The 21,240-nt window shown below is 46.3% G+C and overlaps 1 protein-coding gene across 2 annotated transcripts in view; it reads left to right on the plus strand.

The window, feature by feature from the left end:
- SYNDIG1L (synapse differentiation inducing 1 like) overlaps positions 1-21,240 on the plus strand; it is a 38,377-nt gene that overhangs the window by 14,449 nt on the left and 2,688 nt on the right. For both annotated transcript variants that reach the window (XM_006117743.4, XM_006117742.4), the window contains exons 2-3: positions 14,004-14,455; positions 19,251-19,388. In XM_006117743.4, the coding sequence (XP_006117805.1) occupies positions 14,045-14,455; positions 19,251-19,388 (549 nt within the window). In that variant the 5' untranslated portion in view covers positions 14,004-14,044. The remainder of the gene's footprint in view (positions 1-14,003; positions 14,456-19,250; positions 19,389-21,240) is intronic.

The following is a 21,240-nucleotide window of genomic DNA, read 5'->3' on the forward strand; positions in this document are numbered from 1 at the left end:
GTGTGCGGGGCCCAAGGCAGCACGCTGAGCCACATGGCTGTGCAGCTCCCGGCAGGGTGGGTGGGGCTGGGAGACGGGCAGCGTGGGACCCTGAATGCGCAGGGCCCAAGGCGACCGCTTCGCTCGTCTTTCCCAAGGGCCGGGCCTGACTAGCAAAATGAAAACAACCATAGGCACATCATAGTTTATAAGGTCTCCAAGCATTTTCAAGCAGCAGCTGGTTTCTCTTGTCTCATCCTTAGCATCCAAAGTCTGACAGAGCTCCAAGAAAAGGCAGAGCTAGTTCTGTGGGATGACAACATCTGACAGCATTATAATTTTACCCCAGCCAGGCCCCCGAGGTAAGAACAGTGGTTCAGTGTAGGACATGCCATCTCATTGTTGGAAAACATTTACAGCCACTGGGTCCTGTTAGTCTGTTAAGTTGGGTTCCCCGCAGCTGTACATGCTTGAAATTTCAAGCAGGTTTTCCTTACTGGGGACTAAATGACAACCTCTCTTTGGCCTTCTCTACTGCTGTTTTTTTATGGCATATGCCTGGTCAGGATCACTGATGGAGGGGAGGGGAGGCAAAGAGGGCATTTGCTCCAGGGCCTGGCAATTCAGAAGGGCTCAGGTTTCTGGCTGCCACTGCTGCCACCACAGGAGTGGTGACGGCCGGAACCCTGGGCCCTTTAAATCATTACTGGAGTGCCATGCGGTGAACTCTGTGTGACTCTCAGGGCTGGCTGGTGCGGGGGGAGCGAGGCACAGAGGGTTGCCCCCAGCCCTGCCCCTTCCGCTGAAGGCCCCACCTTTCCTGGACTGCAGAGCTGGCCCTGGACCTTGCCCGGACCTGTCGGCCCCACTGTGCATGGCAACTCTGGCATGATTTTCTTGGTGAGATTCAGAGGTGAGCAAGGGGAACTCAAAGCACACAGCCTGCACTCCAATTCCTCTGTTTCTGTGCTGTGGACTCTGAGGATGGCTGCAATCTGCTCTAGAAGTTACAGTTCCCTTCCTCATGGCCCAGATGCTCTGGTCTGGCACTTTATCGCTGAGATGGACTGTCAGAGCCCTGGCAGCTTACACCATCTCAGATATACAAGTGTCTCCCAAGCTTCTCTCATGGGTTAATTCCTCGAAGGGCTTGTAAATTTGAATGACAGCCTCTGCCAGATTCACTTCCTCAGATCAAATTGTGGAAGAAAATTGGTCATGCCAATTTTCTTCCACAATTTGATCTGAGGAAGTGGGTCTGGCCCACGAATGCTCATCACCTAATAAACCATCTTGTTAGTCTTTAAGTGCTACATAGTCCTGTTTTTTGTTTCAGCTAGACTAGACTAACACAGCTACATCTCTATTACTATTCTGCCAGACTCCACTGTGATGAAGTCAATGCCTTGACCCCCTCTGAGCAGAAAATTATCAGAGGCCTGTTGTTCCCCTCCAAATTAAAAAACAAAAAACAAAACACCAGTTGCACCTGACATGCTTTGCTCTTTATAACCTCCAGTGTTGCTTACCGTTCACATTGCCCTGTAGGGGTAGAGACTTTTCTTTTTACTCCTAGTTCCATTATTTGATTAGCGTCTGAAGGCGGAGTTATGGGGAGTAAAATCTAAATTTTAGATGCAGAGTAGCTGTCCTGAAGCAATGGAATTACACTACTGTAACAATCTGCACAGCTAAAGCTCTTGACCAGGACTGCATAATTTCCTGGCTTCATTATTGTTACCTCTTGCTCTCTGGCCTCCCTGACAGCCACCCTGCAGATGGTAGGTACAGTCAGGATGCTGCTTCAGGCATCATCTTCTTGGCCCTCTGCTGGCTCTGCATTCTCCACCCCCCTCACCTTTAGATTCTTATCCTCCCCTGTAAGGCCCGACACAGCTCTGCCTGTCCCTACTTACCTACCTTTGTAATTTGGTGCGTTGCTTTCCTCAGCCATTCTGCTCCACCAGTGACACAAGTCTGCACTGTCTGTCTGGCCACCCACTCCAGAAGCACGATTGTGCCTCCTTCCATGTTTCCTCACTGTGCCTGGGACACCCTCCCTGAACTGATCCTGAAAGTCACTGTGCTCTCCTCCTCAAGCCCTACTCCTATCACCATTCCCATAGCAAATCATCAATGGATAATGGCCAGCAGCATGTGCTGGTGCCCAGTTAATTGATTTATGGTCTTAGACAATAAGAGAACATACTGACAGGAAACATGCTAATAGGCACCTACAGCCTACATAACACGTGTTCCTCTATCATGGGTACTCATATCTTCCCTTGCCTTTCCCTTTGATTGTTTGATGCACCAAAGTGTTCTCTCTTTTGCATCTTGCCTTAAGCTAAGTCATGGGTGTGATCTTTGGTTACTATTGTAATTAATAATTAATGTGAGTAAGATCAGAACCCATGTAATTGCTGGATTCAGACTCAACTTTTTCCTGAGGATCATTCCCTCTTTTGTCTTTCTCTGCTTTCCTAGGTCCTTTCCAGTTTGTACCTTCCCAGCTAGAGGTGGCAATTGTAAGTGTAGCTGAATCATTAGCTAGTTGCCATAAGAACCTGCAGTGCATGGCACACCGATCTGTTGATCTGTAAATAAAATGGACACATACTGTAAAAATAAAGGTAAATGCAAGTAGCTCCCCCCAGAGGTAGATGAAAGGATCCCTGTGTGCAGTCTACATATGGGGTTGTTCCATTTGTAAAATGCTTTGAGGCCTTCTGGATGAAAAGCTCTAAAGAAATGTCAGATCTTTATGCCAACAAACAACAAGATTGAGCCCTGGGAACGGTTATTGTCAACAAGGAAGCCAGCCAGTGAGGAAGCACCCATAATAGCTAGGGCTTTTGCCGGCAGAGAGTATGCAAATGAAGCACTGATTAGCATTTTGTCATGCTTCATTTGCATAATCTATATGAGCCGTTTTTGCGCAAGGGGTTTTTGGGCAAAACAAGCAGTGTGGACGTTTCCTTTTTGTGCAAAACCCCCTTTTTGTACAAGATCCTTTTCCCATATCCTTGGGATAACGTCCACACTGCTTGTTTTTGCACAAAAATGGCTTGAATAGATTATGCAAATTAAATGTGATAAAATGCTAATCGGAGCTTCATTTGCATGCTGTCTGCTGGCAAATGCTGGCAGTGTAGACAAAGCCTAGGATGGATTTCCACTGTCCACTGAGTTAAGTCAAGGGAGCTAGGAGTGTGAGCTCCCTATCCTTTCCAGACACCTGCACCTCTTTCATGACTCTGATTTGTCTTGTATCCCCCTCAAGTGTCACCTCACTTAAAGGACACAAAAATAGAATTAGACACAAAAATAGAAAAGTGTCACAGCACGCTAGTACCGAGAAATTGCTACTCTCTCATTTCTACCATATCATTATCAAATAAAGTGACTGGGCTATGAATATTGCACTGACATTTCAGTGTGCTATCTGAGCCTGTTTTTCATTTCTGAACCTTCTCTGAAGCCAAAGCCCCTCTGCCACATAACTTAGCTTGTCAGGGCCCAGGAAAGTGCCCTGCTTGCTGCCCCCTTATGTCAGCCCTGCACTTGCAACCCCTTCAAGCCCATCCCAGGGCCTGATTGCCTGTGGGCCGCAACTCCCAGTTTCAGAAACACTCATCTAGATGAGATGAGCCCCCCGGGAAGATCTCTGAGTACCCCCCAAGGTACACGTAACCCTGGCAGAGAACCACACTGAACTACCCATGCTTAGCACCTGTCTGAGAATCAACTCTTTACTGCCTCTGTAGAGTGACTGAGACATCTAGTGGCCAGATAGAAAAATAGCAGGATCATAGATTTAATAGGAAAATCTATTTTCTTCACACTGATGCTGCAGTGCACATTGTGTGCTGGGTGCTGCCTACACATGCAAAGAGGTTCCCTGCCCCAAGAAGCTCACATTCCAGGAGTACAGGTGGTGGAGAAATGGTGTGGGGAGCAGGAGACAAAGAAAATGTGGACCTCTTTAATATACATTGGTAAGTCAACACTTAGCGATGTGTGTTCAGGAGCTTCAGGGGGTAGCTGAGTGTACCCAATGAATGTTAATATACCCAGTATGTTCCAAACCCCACTTGTCTAAGTGCACCCTAATCTGATCCCTGGTCAAGCCCATTTGGCTTGCATTGGGTAAATTAACATTTTAAAGGAATTAAGAGGCTTGCGTATAATGTGAGGATTCCTTATGGAGCTTCCTCCATGTGATGCTGCTTCTCAGGCAGCTGTTAGGCTAGCGCCACTGAAGGGATTGGGGGGCCGGTGTTCTGGCTCCCACCATGAGAAGACAGGTCTTGACCCTAAGTAGTTTGGATGAAATGTTTCCGCAGAGAAACATTTATCCAAGCGAGAATGAAGATTTGATTTGCATCTGGAAATCAACCAATTTGCCTAGCGAATCCTTGAAAAGCATCACACGGCATCCCAATTCTCAAAGCAATTTAGTCTTTGCCAGCTCCGGAAGCCCATCACTGCGGCAGCTGAGTGCACCCCTATTAGAAGGGCAAAACAAATGCCGTATTTGCTCCTTCCACACTTATCAAACAAGTTGCTTCACAGCTGTGTATTAGCTGCTCTTCATCGCAGACATCCTTTATCGTGCCCATTCGCCAGAGCCACAGTCTGTGTTCCCTTCTGCCCCTATCGTTGCTGTCACTAAATCCTTCCCCCATAATAGCTAGACAATCCCCTCTCCCACCATCCTGCTTGCTAGAACAATTGTACACACCTGGCTCATAGGCTGCTTGAATTACACTTCCCTCTCCCTGTGTTTCCTGCAGATCCCATCCTTTTCATCCATATGCTGTTCTGACCAGCTTTCTCCCTTGCTGCGCAGATGACCTCTCCTTTTGTCTCGCATCCCTCCCCTGGCTTCCTCTCCTTTTGCACCTAGTTCAAGCTCCTTGCTCTCTTCTTCAAGGCTCTAGATAATCTCAGCACCGCATTCATTTCTGCCTTCCCCTTCCCCTATTCTGAGCCTGTTGCTTTCACTTTAAGGCTCCTTTTGTTTCTTGCTCATGCTTGACCTGGCCCCTTTTCTTATTCTTCCTCCTTTGCTTGAGACAGTCTTCCACACCCATGGGCCTGAACAGTTGGTCTCTGCTCCTTATCCCTCCTGTAAACCATTTATTTTGCCCGTGCAATTGTGACCCTCTTCCTGGTATCGCCTTCCCCTGCTTTTCACCTTCCCTTCTGGGTGTTTTCTCTCTTGGTCCAAACCAGATAATTAGTTCCCAGATTCAAGGATGTCCCCTCCTTGTGTGTCAGACAGGAGGGGGGACCTCTTCTTATCTCTGGAAAGCATCACGCACATTGTGCACTAATTATGATCATGTGCATGTGCAGGATAGCTCTCCATAAGTGACAGTAACGTCTCTGTTGCCTTCTCTGTGCAGCCACTCCTGCCATGACAAGTGCTACACAATAGGGTTTGATTTGGATACTGCTGCCCATGGTTCTGCCTGGAGGCCTAGGCAGGAGAAATGATTTATATGCAACTCTCACTTTATCTGGGGCTTTCTCCTTGCAGCTGCTGTGCTGTTATCTCCTGGTTTCTCTGATTGCTCCTTTCTCAAACAGCTTCACCATGAGTCTGGCAGTACGGCTGCAGTGCTGAGTACTGCTCTCTGAATGGGCCAGCATGGGTCAGTTGGGAACGCTCCTGCATGTCAGCCAGAAAGTCCTGTGGCTTACAGTCTTACATCAGGATTTTCTAACCTCCAGGGTGTCTGGGGAGATGTAACTCAGCCATAACCTGACAGTGAGTGCTAGAGGCTGGACTGAATGTTTTCTTGGCACAGCAACTAAACTATGATTGATTATTGGAAAAGTTACTTAATTTACCATGAACCTGGCTAGTTACACTTGCATCTGTGCCAAGTGTCAAATGAGAATCAAGGGCTGTCCACTGAGAGTATTCAGTGACCTCTACCTGTAAACGTATTGCCCTGGGAAGGGTAAATGTGCCAGACTTGAGAGCAGGGGGCTTTGGAGCTGGGAGACACCAGAATCTGGCCCTGTATGTTTTTTCCTTAGCTCAGTTCATGTCCCTTGTTTCCAGTGTAGCTCTTGTTTTGATGATCTCACAGTGCGAGGCACAGGGATCAGTCTGGTTTTCTGCCAAGGACTGGGCAGGAGAGGCTGGGACTGGGGGTGTCGATGCCTCGCCTTCTGGAGTGACTGTGGGCAACTGTCAGGAGAGGACAGCCACATAATTATGGAGATACAGCATCCAAGTATTCCCAGGTGATAGCCCAGTCTGACTGCAAGTCTGATCCATCTCTGTCAATCTGATAGACTCTCCTTCAGGTGCATCTCTCTGTCTGAGCTCTTTGTGTGTATTTATCTTCCCTAATCACCCAATGACACCCGCTATTACCCACTCTCAGGATTATTCAGACTAATGCCATGGGAGTGAATAGTGTCACACTCCATCCAAGTGAGTTTATAACGAGGATGGAGTGTGCCTTGCTCTCAGCCAATTTTGTCCATTTGCTGTTCCTTTACTTTGATCTTCCAGTTTCATTCTTTCTCTCCAAGCCTGATGATGGGTAAGAAGGCCACAGTTCTGTGACACTATGGTAGAACCCACGAAAGTTCAGTCTAGTTTGAAGTTTACTGCATAATTTGCTGGGCTTTGTCTCTTCCCAGGTGGGGGAGGTCCATAGGTCTTTTCTTGCTTCTCCTGTGATTCCCTGTGTAGCAATACATAGTCACATCATCTCAAGAGACTGGTAGGAACTGTGCAAACATTTGAAACATAGTTCCGTCTTGCAGAACTTACTTTGTTCACTGCACACAAGTGTGTGGACATACACACATTCTCATGGTATATTTAGGCAGTGCTGCAACCTTGGTGATTTTAGAAATTAGAATGATCTCAAACCCTTCCAGAATTGTGTCTTTCTCTCCTTGTCCTCCCTCCCATGCTTCAGGCTGTCTCTCTGACATTAGAGGCTGTTCAGAGGACATACTAACCCTGTTTCATTAAAGCAAGAAGCATATTCCTTGCCAGCATTACAACACAGCTGAGCGCAGCACCTATAGGGCTCAGTGCTCAACTTCCACATAAAGCCACAACTGCAAACAAATATTGAGATGGTTCCTATGACTGCACATCAGCGTAACTTTGCATATGTATGAGATCTGTGGTGGAAAGGTCTCTCTTCTCATTTCTCTCCTTATCCTGGGACTCTTCTTATCCAGCTTTCTTCCTAGAAAGGGAGCTGCCAGTGCAATAAGATTGCTGGGATTTTTTGGGAGCTGTTCCACACGAAAAAAATTGCTGACCATGAATCTTCCCTCCCTGTACAGAGTTGTCTATCTTCTTAATACAGCATTTCCCATACTCCTCCCTGCTACAGCCAGTGCCCTATGGGATGGCATAGGATAGATGTATTTAGCTACCTTTGTTGGCCCTTTGATCCCCTACAATCAACACCCTTATATCCTATTTTCCTCTCCTTAAAGTTTAGAGCATCCCCTCTTGGAGCCAAGTGCCTGGGGTGATGAAGGGCAGCAAGGAAAAGAGTGTTGGCTGCCTTATATCACAGGGAACATTACAAGAGAGGGAGCTCTGTTCCAGTGAGCAACAGAAGTTAGTGAGGGAAAAGACTCTGGCTGCCTCCAGTCTACCCACTGTCAGTGCAGGATTGTTCTCTACGTAGTTTAGTGCTTCATCCATTGTAGCTTTAAAAATCCCAAGCGGCTGATTTTCTATCACTTCCTATGCAAGACAATTCTGCAACCACCACAACTCACTCTTGGGGAGGCGTTTTTAATACTTAAGGGTATGTCTACACTACAAAATTAATTCGAACTAAAAGACGTTAGTTCGAATTAACTTTAATAGGCGGTACACAGGCAAACTGCTAGTTCGAACTTAATTCGAACTAGTGGAGCGCTTAATTTGAACTAGGTAAACCTCATTCTACGAGGACTAACGCCTAGTTCGAATTAAGTAGTTCGAATTAAGGGCTGTGTAGCCACTTAATTCGAACTAGTGGGAGGCTAGCCCTCCCCAGCTTGCCCTGGTGGCCACTCTGGGCACCACCAGGGAAACTCTTCTGCCCCCCTCCCGGCCCCGGAGCCCTTAAAGGGGCACGGGCTGGCTACGGTGCCCGTGCCAGGTGCAAGCCTGCCAGCACCCAGCCAGCAGACCCTGCACCTGTCACGGCACGAGGCAGCCACCCGCTGCCACTCAGACCTCCGCCTCTTCCTGGGACCAGGCTGGCGGCTCCCAGGAGCCTGCCTGGGGCCGCAAGAGGCAGGCGCCCACCAGGTCTAGTGCGGAGATCGTGGACCTCATCCACGACCTCCGCACTAGGCACAGGAAAGTGGCCATCTAGGGCAGGATAGCTGCCAGCCTGGCCACCCAGGATGAAAATCAAGGTGGTCCAGTGAGACCCCCGACCCTGAGCTTAGAACATAAAAACATAAGAACAGCCGTACTGGGTCTAGCCCAGTAGCCTATCTGCCGACAGCGGCCAACACCAGCTACCCCGGAGGGGATGGACAATGACCAAGCCATTTGTCTCATGCCATCCATCTCCAGCCTTCCACAAACAGAGGCCAGGGACACCATTTCTACCCCCTGGCTAATACCACTCCATGGACCCAACCTCCATGAATTTATCTAACGTCTCTTTAAACTCTGTTATAGTTCTAGCCTTCACAGCCTCCTGCAGGAAGGAGTTCCACAGGTTGACTATTTGCTTTGTGAAGAAGAACTTTCTGTTATTAGTTTGAAGCCTGCTACCCATTCATTTCATTTGGTGTCATCTAGTCCTTCTATTATGGGAACTAACGAAGAACTTTTCTTTATGTACCCTCTCCACACCACTCATGCTTTTATAGACCTCTATCATATCCCCCCTCAGCCTCCTCTTTTCTAAGCTGAAAAGTCCCAGTCTCTTTAGCCTCTCTTCATATGGGACCTGTTCCAAACCCCTGATCATTTTAGTTGCCCTCCCCTCTCCCACCCTCTCTCTTCCCCTGTCCCACCTCCTCCTTTTCCCAGTCTCCCCAAGTTTTGTTCAATAAAGAGAATTTCTATTTTTAAACACACGTGTCCTTTATTTTGTACATCAGGAAGAGGAGCTAGGGAGGGGTAAGTGGAAGGAGGTGAGGGAGGAATAGGGTACGAGTCCCCGATGGGGAGGACTGGGGTGGCTCTGCCAGCTCCTTGGGGTGGAAGCTCTCCTGCAGCCCCCCGATTGATTCCCCCCCCCCCCCCCCGGATGGCAGCCTGCGGCAAGAGTAGCCGGGCTGATGGCCGAGTGCTGTGATGTGCCGAGTGTGGGCATTCAGGGCACTCCAAGCCAGGACTGCTTTGCTGTCCCTCATCGAGTTAGACAAGTGAGCGGGGAACCCCTGAGAACTGTCTGTCCAGGGTGGGGGTCGGGTCCCTTTAAGCACAGCCCTGGGCTAGCCTGAGACAGCAGTCTTAAGTCCTAATCTGATGCCCTGCCGGCACTGCTTCTGGCCATCCTTAACCTTGGTTCAGGGTCCACTCAATGTGGAGATGCTAGTTCGAATTAGCAAAATGCTAATTCGAACTAGCTTTTAGGTCTAGATGCACTAGTTCGAATTATCTTAGTTCGAATTAACTAATTCAAATTAAGTTAGTTCGAATTAGTGCTGTAGTGTAGACATACCCTAACTTACATTTTCCCATAATTTCCTAGATTACTCCCAGTTTTACTCCTTTGAGCTACCCTAGGTAATTCATCACCCATCTGGATATTTACACTTTCAGCTATTAGCAAACTGCTACTATGTCCCTCTGTGTTGTTTCAACTAGACGAATCTTGCTTTTCCCATCTTTCCTTGTAGAGCTGTCTATCCAGCCTCATCATTGTTGCTCATCTCTGAACTTTATCCAGTTTATCAGTGTCTTTCTAGTTGTAAGGGTCCCAAGACTCACATAATCCAGGTGTAGCTGCAGTAGAGCTGTATAAAAAGAAAGGATCACCTTCTGGTTTTGTTACTTGATCCCTCACAGTGGCCTGTTTTGCTGCCATTTTGCATTGTCTAACTTGCTGTCCTATATCACCACTAAATCTCTTTTAGATATTTCTGCATCCCAGTGCTTTAATTCCTTTTGGTCGCCTGTGTTTCAGATAATTTTCTTCATATTTATAGCTGCCTTTTACCAAGTTTAGTTTCATTTTATCGCATACTTGTTTTCAATTTTCCCAGAATCCTTTGCATTATTTCTTTACCTACCAATATCCACAGTGCTGCCTAATGTACTTCTGTGCGCACATTTCATTAATGTGCAGTTCATTCCTTCTTCCGGGTCATTTAATGATGATCTTAAGTAAGACTAGATGTAACATTGAGACATGCAGTACCCACTGCAAACCTGTACCGGGCTTTTTATCAGCACCCTTTGTTCATGGTCCTTCAGGTGATTTTCAGTCCAGTCCAGTAACTATTTCCCACTTTGAATTAACTTTGGCAGAAAAAAATGTAATGAGACAAGTTGTCAAATGCTTTACTAAAAATGCAAGTTTGTCTGCCAAGATCTTTTCTTCGCAAACTCCATGATTGAATGATTAGCCTTGTTTTGTGATTTTTCACCTTTTAATAGTTGTTCCATTATTTTATTAGAATAGAATTTAATTTCACAGGAAAGTTCTTGTCAGGATTACTTTTTCCCTCCTTTTCCGACCCTCCATTACAAACCCAGTTCTCTGTGTCATCCTAGAATTGACTGTCAGTGCTATAATTTGTTACATCATTCCCTTAAAATTCTTAAAACACATTCCATTCAGATTGTTTCACTTCTCTATTTAAAATTTTCCATATATTCTTATACCTGCCTTTATTAATGTATTTATAGTAATTCTTCCTTATTTGGTAATGGTTGAAATAGAAATTCTTAGATTGGAAAATTAAGAATCTGGGGCATGCCATTGGTCTTATTTTGGTTGTTGGGGTTAGGTGTGCATGCCGGGTAGTGTTGGTGGCCTCTGACATGGTCAAACTAAATAATCTCTATTGACTCTTCTTGTGAGGAGAGGCATGAAGGATGTGTGAATGAACATGGATTAGCCTCTGGCAACACAAGGTGGTGCTGAAGGCTTTGGGGATGAGGGAAAAAAGGGGGGGGGTCATTTTCCTGAAGGAAGGTGCCTCAACTTTCAAAAGTTTGGGAAATGCTGCCCCAAGGGAAAGGATGGAAGCTCATGAATTTTTGAAACTAGATATAATACTAGGAATTGTATAGTAGGAGAGAATCGGGGATTGGCCTTAGGGATGAACATGTGGGAGCTAATTGGGCTTTTCATCCTCAGGAGTTTTTAATTCAACTTCTTTATTTAAATTTTCTTCTGGATGACAGCTAAAGCTAAGGCAATATGCTTTAGATCAGAAAGCATGGCATGCCACAGGGAGTCCTACACTAGGCAGATGAATATGTCTATAATATATAACATACTGCAGAGGATGAAATTACTAAGGTATCTAAAGAGAAATAACATTTTGGGCTGCAAGGCAGCAAGGTAGCCCATTGACGTATGCTGAGGAGATAGATGTATGCTAAAGAACTTCTGTAAAAACACTGTGTTAGAATTAGGGGTAGCCAAATAATGGAGTCTGTACCCCAGAGGAAATTTTGGAATTCTGACATCTGTATTCATCCCAAATCAGGAGGAACAATCAAAATATCAGCCATTTTCACAGAACAAAAGATTCCAAAAGATTTTGATTTGGAAATGTTAAAATGAGCAATGTTTACATTGTTAATCAAGATGAAATTATTCATTATTCCCAAATGAATACATTTTTATTTGAATTGATATTTTTTTAAAGATTTTTTCATCTCACTTCAGAAATGTCCATTCAAAACCAAATGTTTGTTTTGTTTAGATTTTATTGATGGAGAGTCAAACAATTTGGTCAAAATTAACACCTTCCCATGACAAAGTTTGATTCTGATAATCATATTTTCTGATGGAAAATTGTTTAGTGCAAAAAAAAATGCCAGCCAGATCTAGTTAGAATCCCTGGAACTGAGCTCTCTGTTAGGGCTTTTCTATGCTGTGGGGTGGCACTGGTTTCATTAAAGCTGTGAGGTTGCATTAGATTAGATAAAAGGGTTTAGAAAGAAAAGATGGCACAGTAGTTAGGATGCTATTCTGGGCTGCCGGAGACTGGGCTTCAATTTCTGCTCTGCAACAAACATTCTGAGTGACTCTGGGCAAGTCACTTAGAACTGGTTTATGCTACAAAGTTAGGTCACCTTAACTACATTGCTCAGGGCCATGAAAAATGTCAGACTCTGCATTGCATAATTAAACCAAACTAAGCCCCAGTATAGTCACAACTAGGACAAAAGAAAAATTCTTCCATCAGTCTAACTACCTCCTCTTGGGGTGCGTTTACACTGCATGCTTATTTTGAAATAAGCTATTCCAGAAAAAATATGCCAAAATAGCTTATTTTAAAATAGCATGTCTACACTACAGGGAAGCCTCAAAATTAGTCCGAGGCAGGCTTCCCCAATTTGGACATGCTACTTCGATTTAGAGCCCCAGGGGCCATTGAGGAATAATTATTTTGAATGGCCCTGGGGAGGCGATATTTAGAAATAGTAGCAGTGGTGCGTCCATACTACTGCTATTCCGTAATAGCTATTTCAGAATAGGCATTATTCCTCATGGAATGAGGTTTACAGAAGTCAGAATAAGCAATCTGTTATTTCAAATTTATTTTGAAATAACAGAATTGCTGTGTAGACACTTGGATTGTTATTTCGGAATTACGGCTATTCCGAAATAACTCTACTGTGTAGATGCATCCTTGGATGAGCCATTGTAGTGTATCTAATGGAGACACACCTACAGTAGGGCTCAATCCCTGATAGGTAAGGGAATGGGAAAAAGAGCAAGCACCATCTCAGTACGCACGTCTGTAGCCCCCTGCCCTCCTGAAATGGCACCCTGGCTAGTCACCGAGTACGTACCTCTCTGAGACCCTAGGATGTACTCAGGGTAGCCACAGCTACATTCTGTTCACAGCAGGCTAGCTCAATGACAGCTAGCGTGAGTGTCTCTAGGAGACAGGAATCATGCCTCCAGCTCAAAGTGTAGCCATACCTTTTGTTTCTCTGTGCCTCAGTTTCCCATCTGTATAATTGGGACAACAGCATTCCTCTCACAGCAGCGTTGGGCAGATAAATACATTAATGACTGCAAGGAGCTTAAATACTGTAGTGATAGGGAATTTATAAGGACTTTCACTAGGTAGAAAAGAGCAGCTGTAGGCATAAAGCAGACCTCAGAGTCTCAATCCCGCTCTCCCTTACTGTGCTGTGCATAGTGCATGGAGAGAGGCAAACCCCCAAGAGAACACTATGACTGTAACATTAATTAAAACATTCTCACTTCCATCTTCCCTGAATTTCCACTCACTCCCGTGCCAGACCCAGCCCAGGCATCCAAAAGTGCCCTTAAAGCTGGAGTATATTTAGAAACCATTAGCTGAAGCTGTAATGCAGGAAGGGCTGTAACTCATGGTGTGTCCTGCTAGTTTCAGATGTCAGGAAGGCCCCTCAAGTGGATGCCAGCTGTGCATCTACTGCAATGCCATCTGGTATCCTCTACACTACAGTGATATAAAGTATGAGCCACCAGAAAGGAATGCCTGTTGCAGGCTATCTGCCTGTATGGTCCCTTCTCAACAGGCATTATAGGTACAGCAGATCTTCCACTCGTCCCAGCCTAATGAATCAGGTCATCTCAGCACACGGCCACATGCCTACTTCATGATCAGCTTGTGACTGATGAACAGCTCCTCAACTGCCTGAGACAGTGCTTATAGAATAGGATCCCTAAATTCTTGTTCTCTCTAGTGCAGCCAGATAGTACCATTTTTCAATGGCCAGTGTCCTCCAGTCATCTCTGCTGTGACCAGTAGATTTTATTATGAATGGTACCCTGAATCCACAACCTCGCCTTGTTGAGATTACACATTCACTCCTTCTACCCTCTCTTATTCCCCAGGGTTCCCCTTCTCTTAGCACCTCCAGGCCCCTTTCAGCAGAATGGAAAGTCTGAGTGAGCTTCAGAACCCTCTGCTGGCCAAGAGCAGCAGGCACCTTCATGGTAGCTACTCCTACCATCAGCACCACCCCAGCCATTGCTGCCAGGGGAAACTTTACATCTTTCAAAACACTGGCAGTGCCAGGACTCACCAGCTGCTGGATGCCAGTTCTCTGCAGCTGGCTGTTGAAGCACTGTATGGCTCCAACTTCATCCTAGTGAAGGATGAGAGCAATCTGAAAGCCAAGGACAACAAGGGGGAGAGCTGTGAGACGACCTTCATGGAAAACAAAGAGGTCTCCTCGGAGGCTGAAGATGGACAAGAAGCACAAGGGCCATGCCTGGTGGAGAGTGATGTCAGAATCCAAACAGTGTCCTATGAGGTGGAAGAGGAGGAATTCCAGGAGTATGAGGTGAGCTCCTTCTAGGAGAAACAGCAAAAAGATGCTGCTACCTGTTGGATACGTCCAACAGCCCTTTGAGGTAGATGGTGCACACATGGCATCAAAGGTGTTAAATTTCCCTTTGGGGTGTCTGAACTCAGCGTCTTTGCAGAACATCCCAGCTGCTTCTGTTGGTTTCCCACAGGCCTATTGTGGTGGGATACTTGGCAAATTTAATCTGATGCTGAAATCAAAGTGGGGCTGGAAATAAAACATGCTGGAGGACGTAGTCAGTTATTATAAAGTGGTTTCATTTCATTTGCATATTGCAGTCCTATTGGTTGAAATATTTCCCAGTATTGTGAATTTCTCTTATGCCGAAAAAAGCTCATTTGCTTCTACACTCATCCCCCTCGTTTCCAGCTCTGGCTTATTACACAGCGAATGTTGCTATTTTTGTCAACTAGACAGTTGCACGGCAGCAGCACTGTAGTGAAGGTGTTGTTATATTTTTAGGGTTGGAAAGTCCCCTGAGGCACCTTGGATTGGCTAGAAATTCATCCAAGAGAATGAGCCTTCCTGGGGGTTGTGTCCAGTGTTCCCTGTAAGCTGTGCACTTGTGTGGCCACACAGGAGAGATTTGAATGCTGTCCAGCTGATTAGCACAGCACCCACAGCTAGATTCTGTGTTTCTACTGATGGTGGATGTTTGCACATGCTTCGGTGCACACAGAAAATGTATTTGGCACATGGAAGGAAAAGATTAGAGGGAACATTATTTGTGTCCTTTGAGATAACCATCACATTAAAAAAGCGCTAAGTGCAGATGACACATGGTGTCACGCTTCATGTGGCAGTCATGTGTGTGCTGTACATGCTGGTCTGTGACAAGGCACTTAGGTATCTTGGTTGGCTGCTCAAAGGGGACCTCATTTATCCATGGGGAAAGGAAGCTGCCATTCTGTCCCTCTCCATATTCCTCTCCCATAGCTATTTTGTCTCATCACCATCCTCTCAGCCCCATCTTGACACCCAATCTCCTGCTGCCCATGCAGACTTCTGACATGCTCCAGGGCTAGATTAAGAAAGGGACTTTTGGGACTGTAACCTAGGATCCCCGGACTAAGGGGGCTACTACAGAAAGAACTCCAGGCTGCCAAAAATGCAGATATTTTTGTTGATCCCCCTTCGCCTGGGGCCCTGGGCTGCAGCCACTAAGACCCTTGAATTCCAGTCTTGCATGGTGGTCACAAGGGAATGTGGCTCTGTGCACGGCCGTCCCTCCCCCCCGCTGAGCTGAAGCTGCAAGTGTCCATATGCTTCTCTTGCCTGCAGGCTTTGCCCCTGCAGCTCCCATTGGCCAGGAATTGCAGCCAGTCGGACCTGCAGGAGGCAGTGCCCCCCTTCCCATGGCCTGTGCCACCAAAGAGGAGCTGCTCCAGGTAAATGCTTCGCACCTCAATCCCCGTCCAAGCCCTAAGCCCCCTCCCTCACCCTAACTCCTGTCCAGATCCCACACCTCCTCCCCAACCCCTTGCTCTGAGCCCCTCCCCCCACTCCAAACTCCTTGGCTCCAGTGTGGTGCCCCCTCCTATACCCCAAACGCCTCATTCCCAGCCCCACCCCAGAGCCCGCACCCCCAGTTGGAGCCTTTACCCCCTCCCACACCCAGTCTCCTGGCTCAACCCACAGCCCTCTCTGCGCTCTGAATCCCTCATTTTTGGCTCCACCCCAGAGCCTAGGGGGGTCCCACAAAATCTAATAGCCCTGAGTCCCCAAAAGAGTTAATCTGGCCCTGCATGCTCCCCCAATTTCCCATTGTTAGTCCATACTCTACCCTCCCCTCCCCTCTATTTTCCCTCTCAGTATCTTGGTAGTCTCTTACTATTCAATTCTTCCACTCTGCTACCCACATTTCCCTGCACCCCCAATCTCTCGTATTATCTTTATTACCTGCACCACCTCAATAACCTTCCTAGCATTTCTCAGCCTCCTCTCTGCCCTTTTTCCCCATCGGTCTCTTTCCTGAACCCTTCATTCCCTAGAATTCCCTCAGTTTTTCCTTCCTGCTCTTCATCTTTCCTAGTAATTTCCAGTGCCTCCATGCATTGAGCAGCTTCCTGTCTCTTCACGCTCCCTCTGTGAACCCACCATTTCCCTGTCTCCTCACAATTTCTCATCCAGTTTCCTGACCCCAGAGCCCAGGAGGTGGCCAACTTCCCTGATACCAGCCTGACTTCAACTCATTTGAGAACAATGGGAGATGGTGGCCATTTTCATTTGTGGCAGCCTCACTTTCCAATGCAAAGCCTAGAAGGCAGTGGTGGCCATCTCAACTATGTCTTTGGCATTACTGAAAGAAATGGGAAATGGCAGCCATTCTGAATAAGGGCAGGTAGAAGGGTATATGGACCTCACACAGATCACTAAGGGGGTTAAGAGCCTGTGAACTTAATCAGCCCCACCCTGCTATACCTGAGCTAGGTGTCAAGCTTAAAGGGAGGAATTAAAAGGAGGAAAGTCAATCACAGTAGTGGCTGACCAGGAGAGGTGATAAACATCTTGTGCTAGCTCCTTGAAAGGACTGGCTGGTGCTTAGCACCAGTCCGAAGACTGCTTGAAGGAAGGCCTGGCTGAGGCCAGGGAATATTCAAAGACTGTTAGAAGCCAAAGCCTGCCTGGATGCAGAAGGGTCTCATATGGACTCTAATATTTGCTTTGTTTCCTGTAAGACAGAGTCTATTGTCCTGTCTGATCCTTTTTCAGATCAGAGTACACCAGGGTAGCCAATGGTCCTTTGTCTCACACATCCCACTGCTGAAGGGGACAGACACGTGCAGTAAATCTGGGCTGATTTGATCCTACCAGAGCCCGTACAGTAATTTGTCATGAAATCTGAAGCAACTCAGTCATGGGTTCCACAAGTTTGATACCATCCCTCATGAGAAGCTTAAAATATAAGAATAGCATGAGTCTTGCAATCAAATAATGACGGGCAGATCTGTGCTATGGCTATTTGTATTGATGTTTCCTGTGTTCACTCAGGATTTAGGTTGCTGTGTAAGAAGTGAAGAACAATACACAAGATTCGCAAAGGCAGTGCTCTGTTGGAATGAATTCCACTAGCTTTGCTCTTGTTGGTTTTGGCTGTTTATCTCCAAATCCATTTCTTTGGACCATGCCCCCTCCAGACTGAAATGTGCACTTGCCCATTTCATGGGTGTCAACCACCCAAAAATATGTCCCCTCCAAACTGAATGTGGGTCAAAGAGTGCCCCAAACAGGAAGAAAAGCACTACACATTCTGAGTGGATGCCCTTTGAAAAGAGGAACAGGGTTCTTAGGAGATTAGGGTATGCTCAAATCCAAGCCCTTTCCTTTACTCTCAGACAATGTTCTCTCTAATCTTTTCCATCCATGTGTGGATTTTTTCCATCCATGTACAGAATAAATGTTCATTTGCACTGAGGTAGGTGTGAATGTGCCCTACTAGTAGAAACAAAAAATCTAGCTATGGGCACTCTGCTAATCAGAGCAGAGTTTGAATTTCTCCTGTGCAGCTTACAGGGAACACTGCTCTCAGACCCAGTCTGGCAGGGGATTGGTCCATTGAGTCTTAAAGAGAATGAGGCACTTTGCTAAAGCTGACACACAGCCCATTATGCCATAGCACAAGACATTTAGGTATAAGAATAATTCCCAGGGAAATCCCAAATCTCCAACAAGTTTGCTGATGGCTCAGTCTGGGAATAAAATCAGAATTCATTTCAGTTGCAATATTTTCTCATTACATTTTTCAGTGTTTTACAAACTCAGTCCTCTAATTTTCAGCTCAGAGGAGTTGTAGAGTATATGGAAGGGTTGGGAAAGAAAAGGAAGTGAGGCTGAAATACAAAGTATGAAGGAAATATTGTGGGGGTGTGAAGCATTATTTAGATATGCAGTGATAACTTCTCTAGACATACCATAGATGGGCAGACTGACAGTGGCAGCTGTGACTCGAGCTATGGCTACAGTGCCCTTTTTTTGTGGAAGAGGATATGCAAATGGAGCTCGCATTTGCATATCTTCTTTCAATTCTTTTTGTGGAAGAGGTTTTGCCGATAAAAAGCCCCGTGTAGATGGGGACATTTGTCGTAAAAAAACCCTCTTTTGCAAGATCCCTTATTCCTCAAAAATCGAGGTTTACGGGATCTTGTGAAAGAGGGTTTTTTTCCAAAAAATGGCCCCATCTACACGGGGCTTTTTATCGGCAAAATCTCTTCCGCATAAAGAATTGGAAGAAGATATGCAAATGCGAGCACCATTTGCATATCCTCTTGCGCAAAAAAATGGCAGTGTAGCCGTAGCCTCAGAGAAAGCCGTTAGCAATAGGACACAGAGCATTTTGTGTCAAGAGCTCTGACTTCCTTGGTGTTGATCGTAAGTTGTTTGCACTGGTGGCTGTGTGGCAGTATGTGAGCCATGAGATCCTCCATCTCAGCCCACTTCCCCTCACACCTGTTCTCCTCCTGCAACTGAGGCTTCGACAGGCCATAGCAACTAAACTCCTTTTTTATCCCTGTGGCAGATCCCTCCAGTGCAGGCTGGTGCCACCCTGGTGGGAGGAGAGAAGCCCCTGTGTCAGCTGTTTGCAGGCCCCCCCCATTTTTGACAGATTGGCCTCATGACATGTTTGAGGGTTACATATGTGTCAGGCATGCCAAGCTGTCCCACTGAGGGGTGAATGGGGTGTGTTTGCCCTGCTACTCCCCAGGCCCTCTCATCCTGGGCTCTTTCCAGGCTTGATGGTGCCACAACAGCAATGACCTTGTTTGTTTTCCAGAGTGATTCTTCGAGTGACAGTGAGAGTGAAGATCATTTCCTAATGCTTCCCCCACGAGACCACCTGGGCCTGGCCATTTTTTCAATGCTCTGCTGCTTCTGGCCCTTGGGGATCGCTGCCTTCTACTTCTCCCATGGGGTGAGGAATCCCATCCTCCTTTTCTGTGCTGCACATGCTGGGCTAGGTAACTGCTCTTACACACGGACCCTGCAAGCCAGGAGAAGCCCCTGAGTCAGGGCCTGGCACCTTTCAGGTCAGGGAGACACACCTCTCTGTCATGCTCCAGGCCATGTACTGCTCTGGGCACCCTTTGTCCCCACCCCCACAGCAGAGTTACATGGTTCCACTGCAGCCAGGGTTCTCTATGATTGTGTGGGGGAACTAGAGGACTTTCCTTTAAGTGCAGAGACTAGATGCTACAGACCAGGGCCTCTTTGTGCCGTTCTGCTGGTGCAAAGGGACCCGAACCTGACCGCAACTTGCTAAATGAGAATTTCTCCAGCATGGGGGAGTCTTTGGCTGGGATGGAGCTGTTATCATCAGTTCCTACATTGCCCTGCTTCAATTTCTGTGTTCCAACTATCCCTGGAGATGGGTTGGTGTCCTGAATTACTTGTACTGTCTGGGATAGCTTGGAGCTGCCTCCAGGCTATTCCAAACTGTTCCAGCGTCAGCAAAAGGCCTCCTTGGAGACTGGACAGAGCAGAGATTGGCCTCTGTTTCTCATTGCAGGGAGCTCTTCATTCATTATCTCTGTAGTAATGGCCTCTCATGTTGTCTGTAGTTCCCCCTCTATAGAAAGGGGATAACAACACCTCCCTTTGCTGACCTGCTGATTAAACACTGAGGCTCTGTCTACACTGGCCCCTTCTTCGGAAGGGGCATGCTAATTTTGAAAGTGGGAATAGGGAAATCCGCGGGGGATTTAAATATCCCCCGCGGGATTTAAATAAACATGGCCGCCGCTTTTTTTCCGGCTTATTCCTGAGCGGGAGCGTCAGAGTTCTCGTGCAAGAAGCCCTGATTTTATACATTAGAACGTCAGTTTACTTGCGCAAGAACACGCGGCCAGTGTAGACAGGCAGCAAGTTTTTGCGCAAGAGCGGCCGCTTTTGCGCAAGATTGCGCCAGTGTAGACACAGCCTGAGTGTATCCAAAACCAAATGCCAAAGTGTAAATTCCTATAGCAATTGATTATGGAATAATCTTCTTCTCTGGGGAGATTCTTCTTCGCCCCATCAGTCAATGATTGGTTTATCCTTACTAATATGTCTGCAGTATTTTTGTTATTCAGATACATGTTGACGCCACTATGTCCTAATATCATGTGGCTATGAGTTCCACAGCTTATTTAAGCATCATGGAAAAATGTCTTTCACTTTTAAATATGTTGCCTTTTAATTTCAATAAAGGCTAGGTCTACACAGCAGCGTTGTTTTGGAATAACTGATGTTATTCTGAAATAACAGTTTGAGTCTACACTACAAACAATTATTTCAACATAATGTCAAAATAATGTCGAGCTGGAGGACTTCTTACTCTGACTCCTGCAACCCTTATTTTACGAGGAGTAAGGGAAGTTGGAGGAAGAGTGCTCTTTCTTGGACTTCCTACTGTATAGACGACGCCAAAAGCCGAGTTAAGCTATTTCGACTTAAGCTATGCAATTGACGTAGCTCAAGTTGCATAACTTATTTCGACTTTAGCCCTGCTCTGTAGACATGCCCAAAATTTCCCTGTGCTCTGGGATTATGAAAAAGTGTAAAGGACAGCATACCATTTATATCTTTTGTCCTAGTCACTATTCTGTGATTATTTTCATGTTATGAAAATGGTCAGAAGCCTGGAAAAAACCTTTTAACTCTCCCCGTGAAAGTATTTCTAAACCGTTGATCATTTTCATTGCTTCTCTTCAAACTCTTTCTATAACTGCCATATCCTTTTTGAGATGATGTGGCCAGCACAGGAGGGCAACCTGCCAATATATGTA

Source organism: Pelodiscus sinensis, chromosome 4 (genome assembly GCF_049634645.1).
Source record: "Pelodiscus sinensis isolate JC-2024 chromosome 4, ASM4963464v1, whole genome shotgun sequence".
NCBI classification, from domain to species: domain Eukaryota; kingdom Metazoa; phylum Chordata; order Testudines; family Trionychidae; genus Pelodiscus; species Pelodiscus sinensis.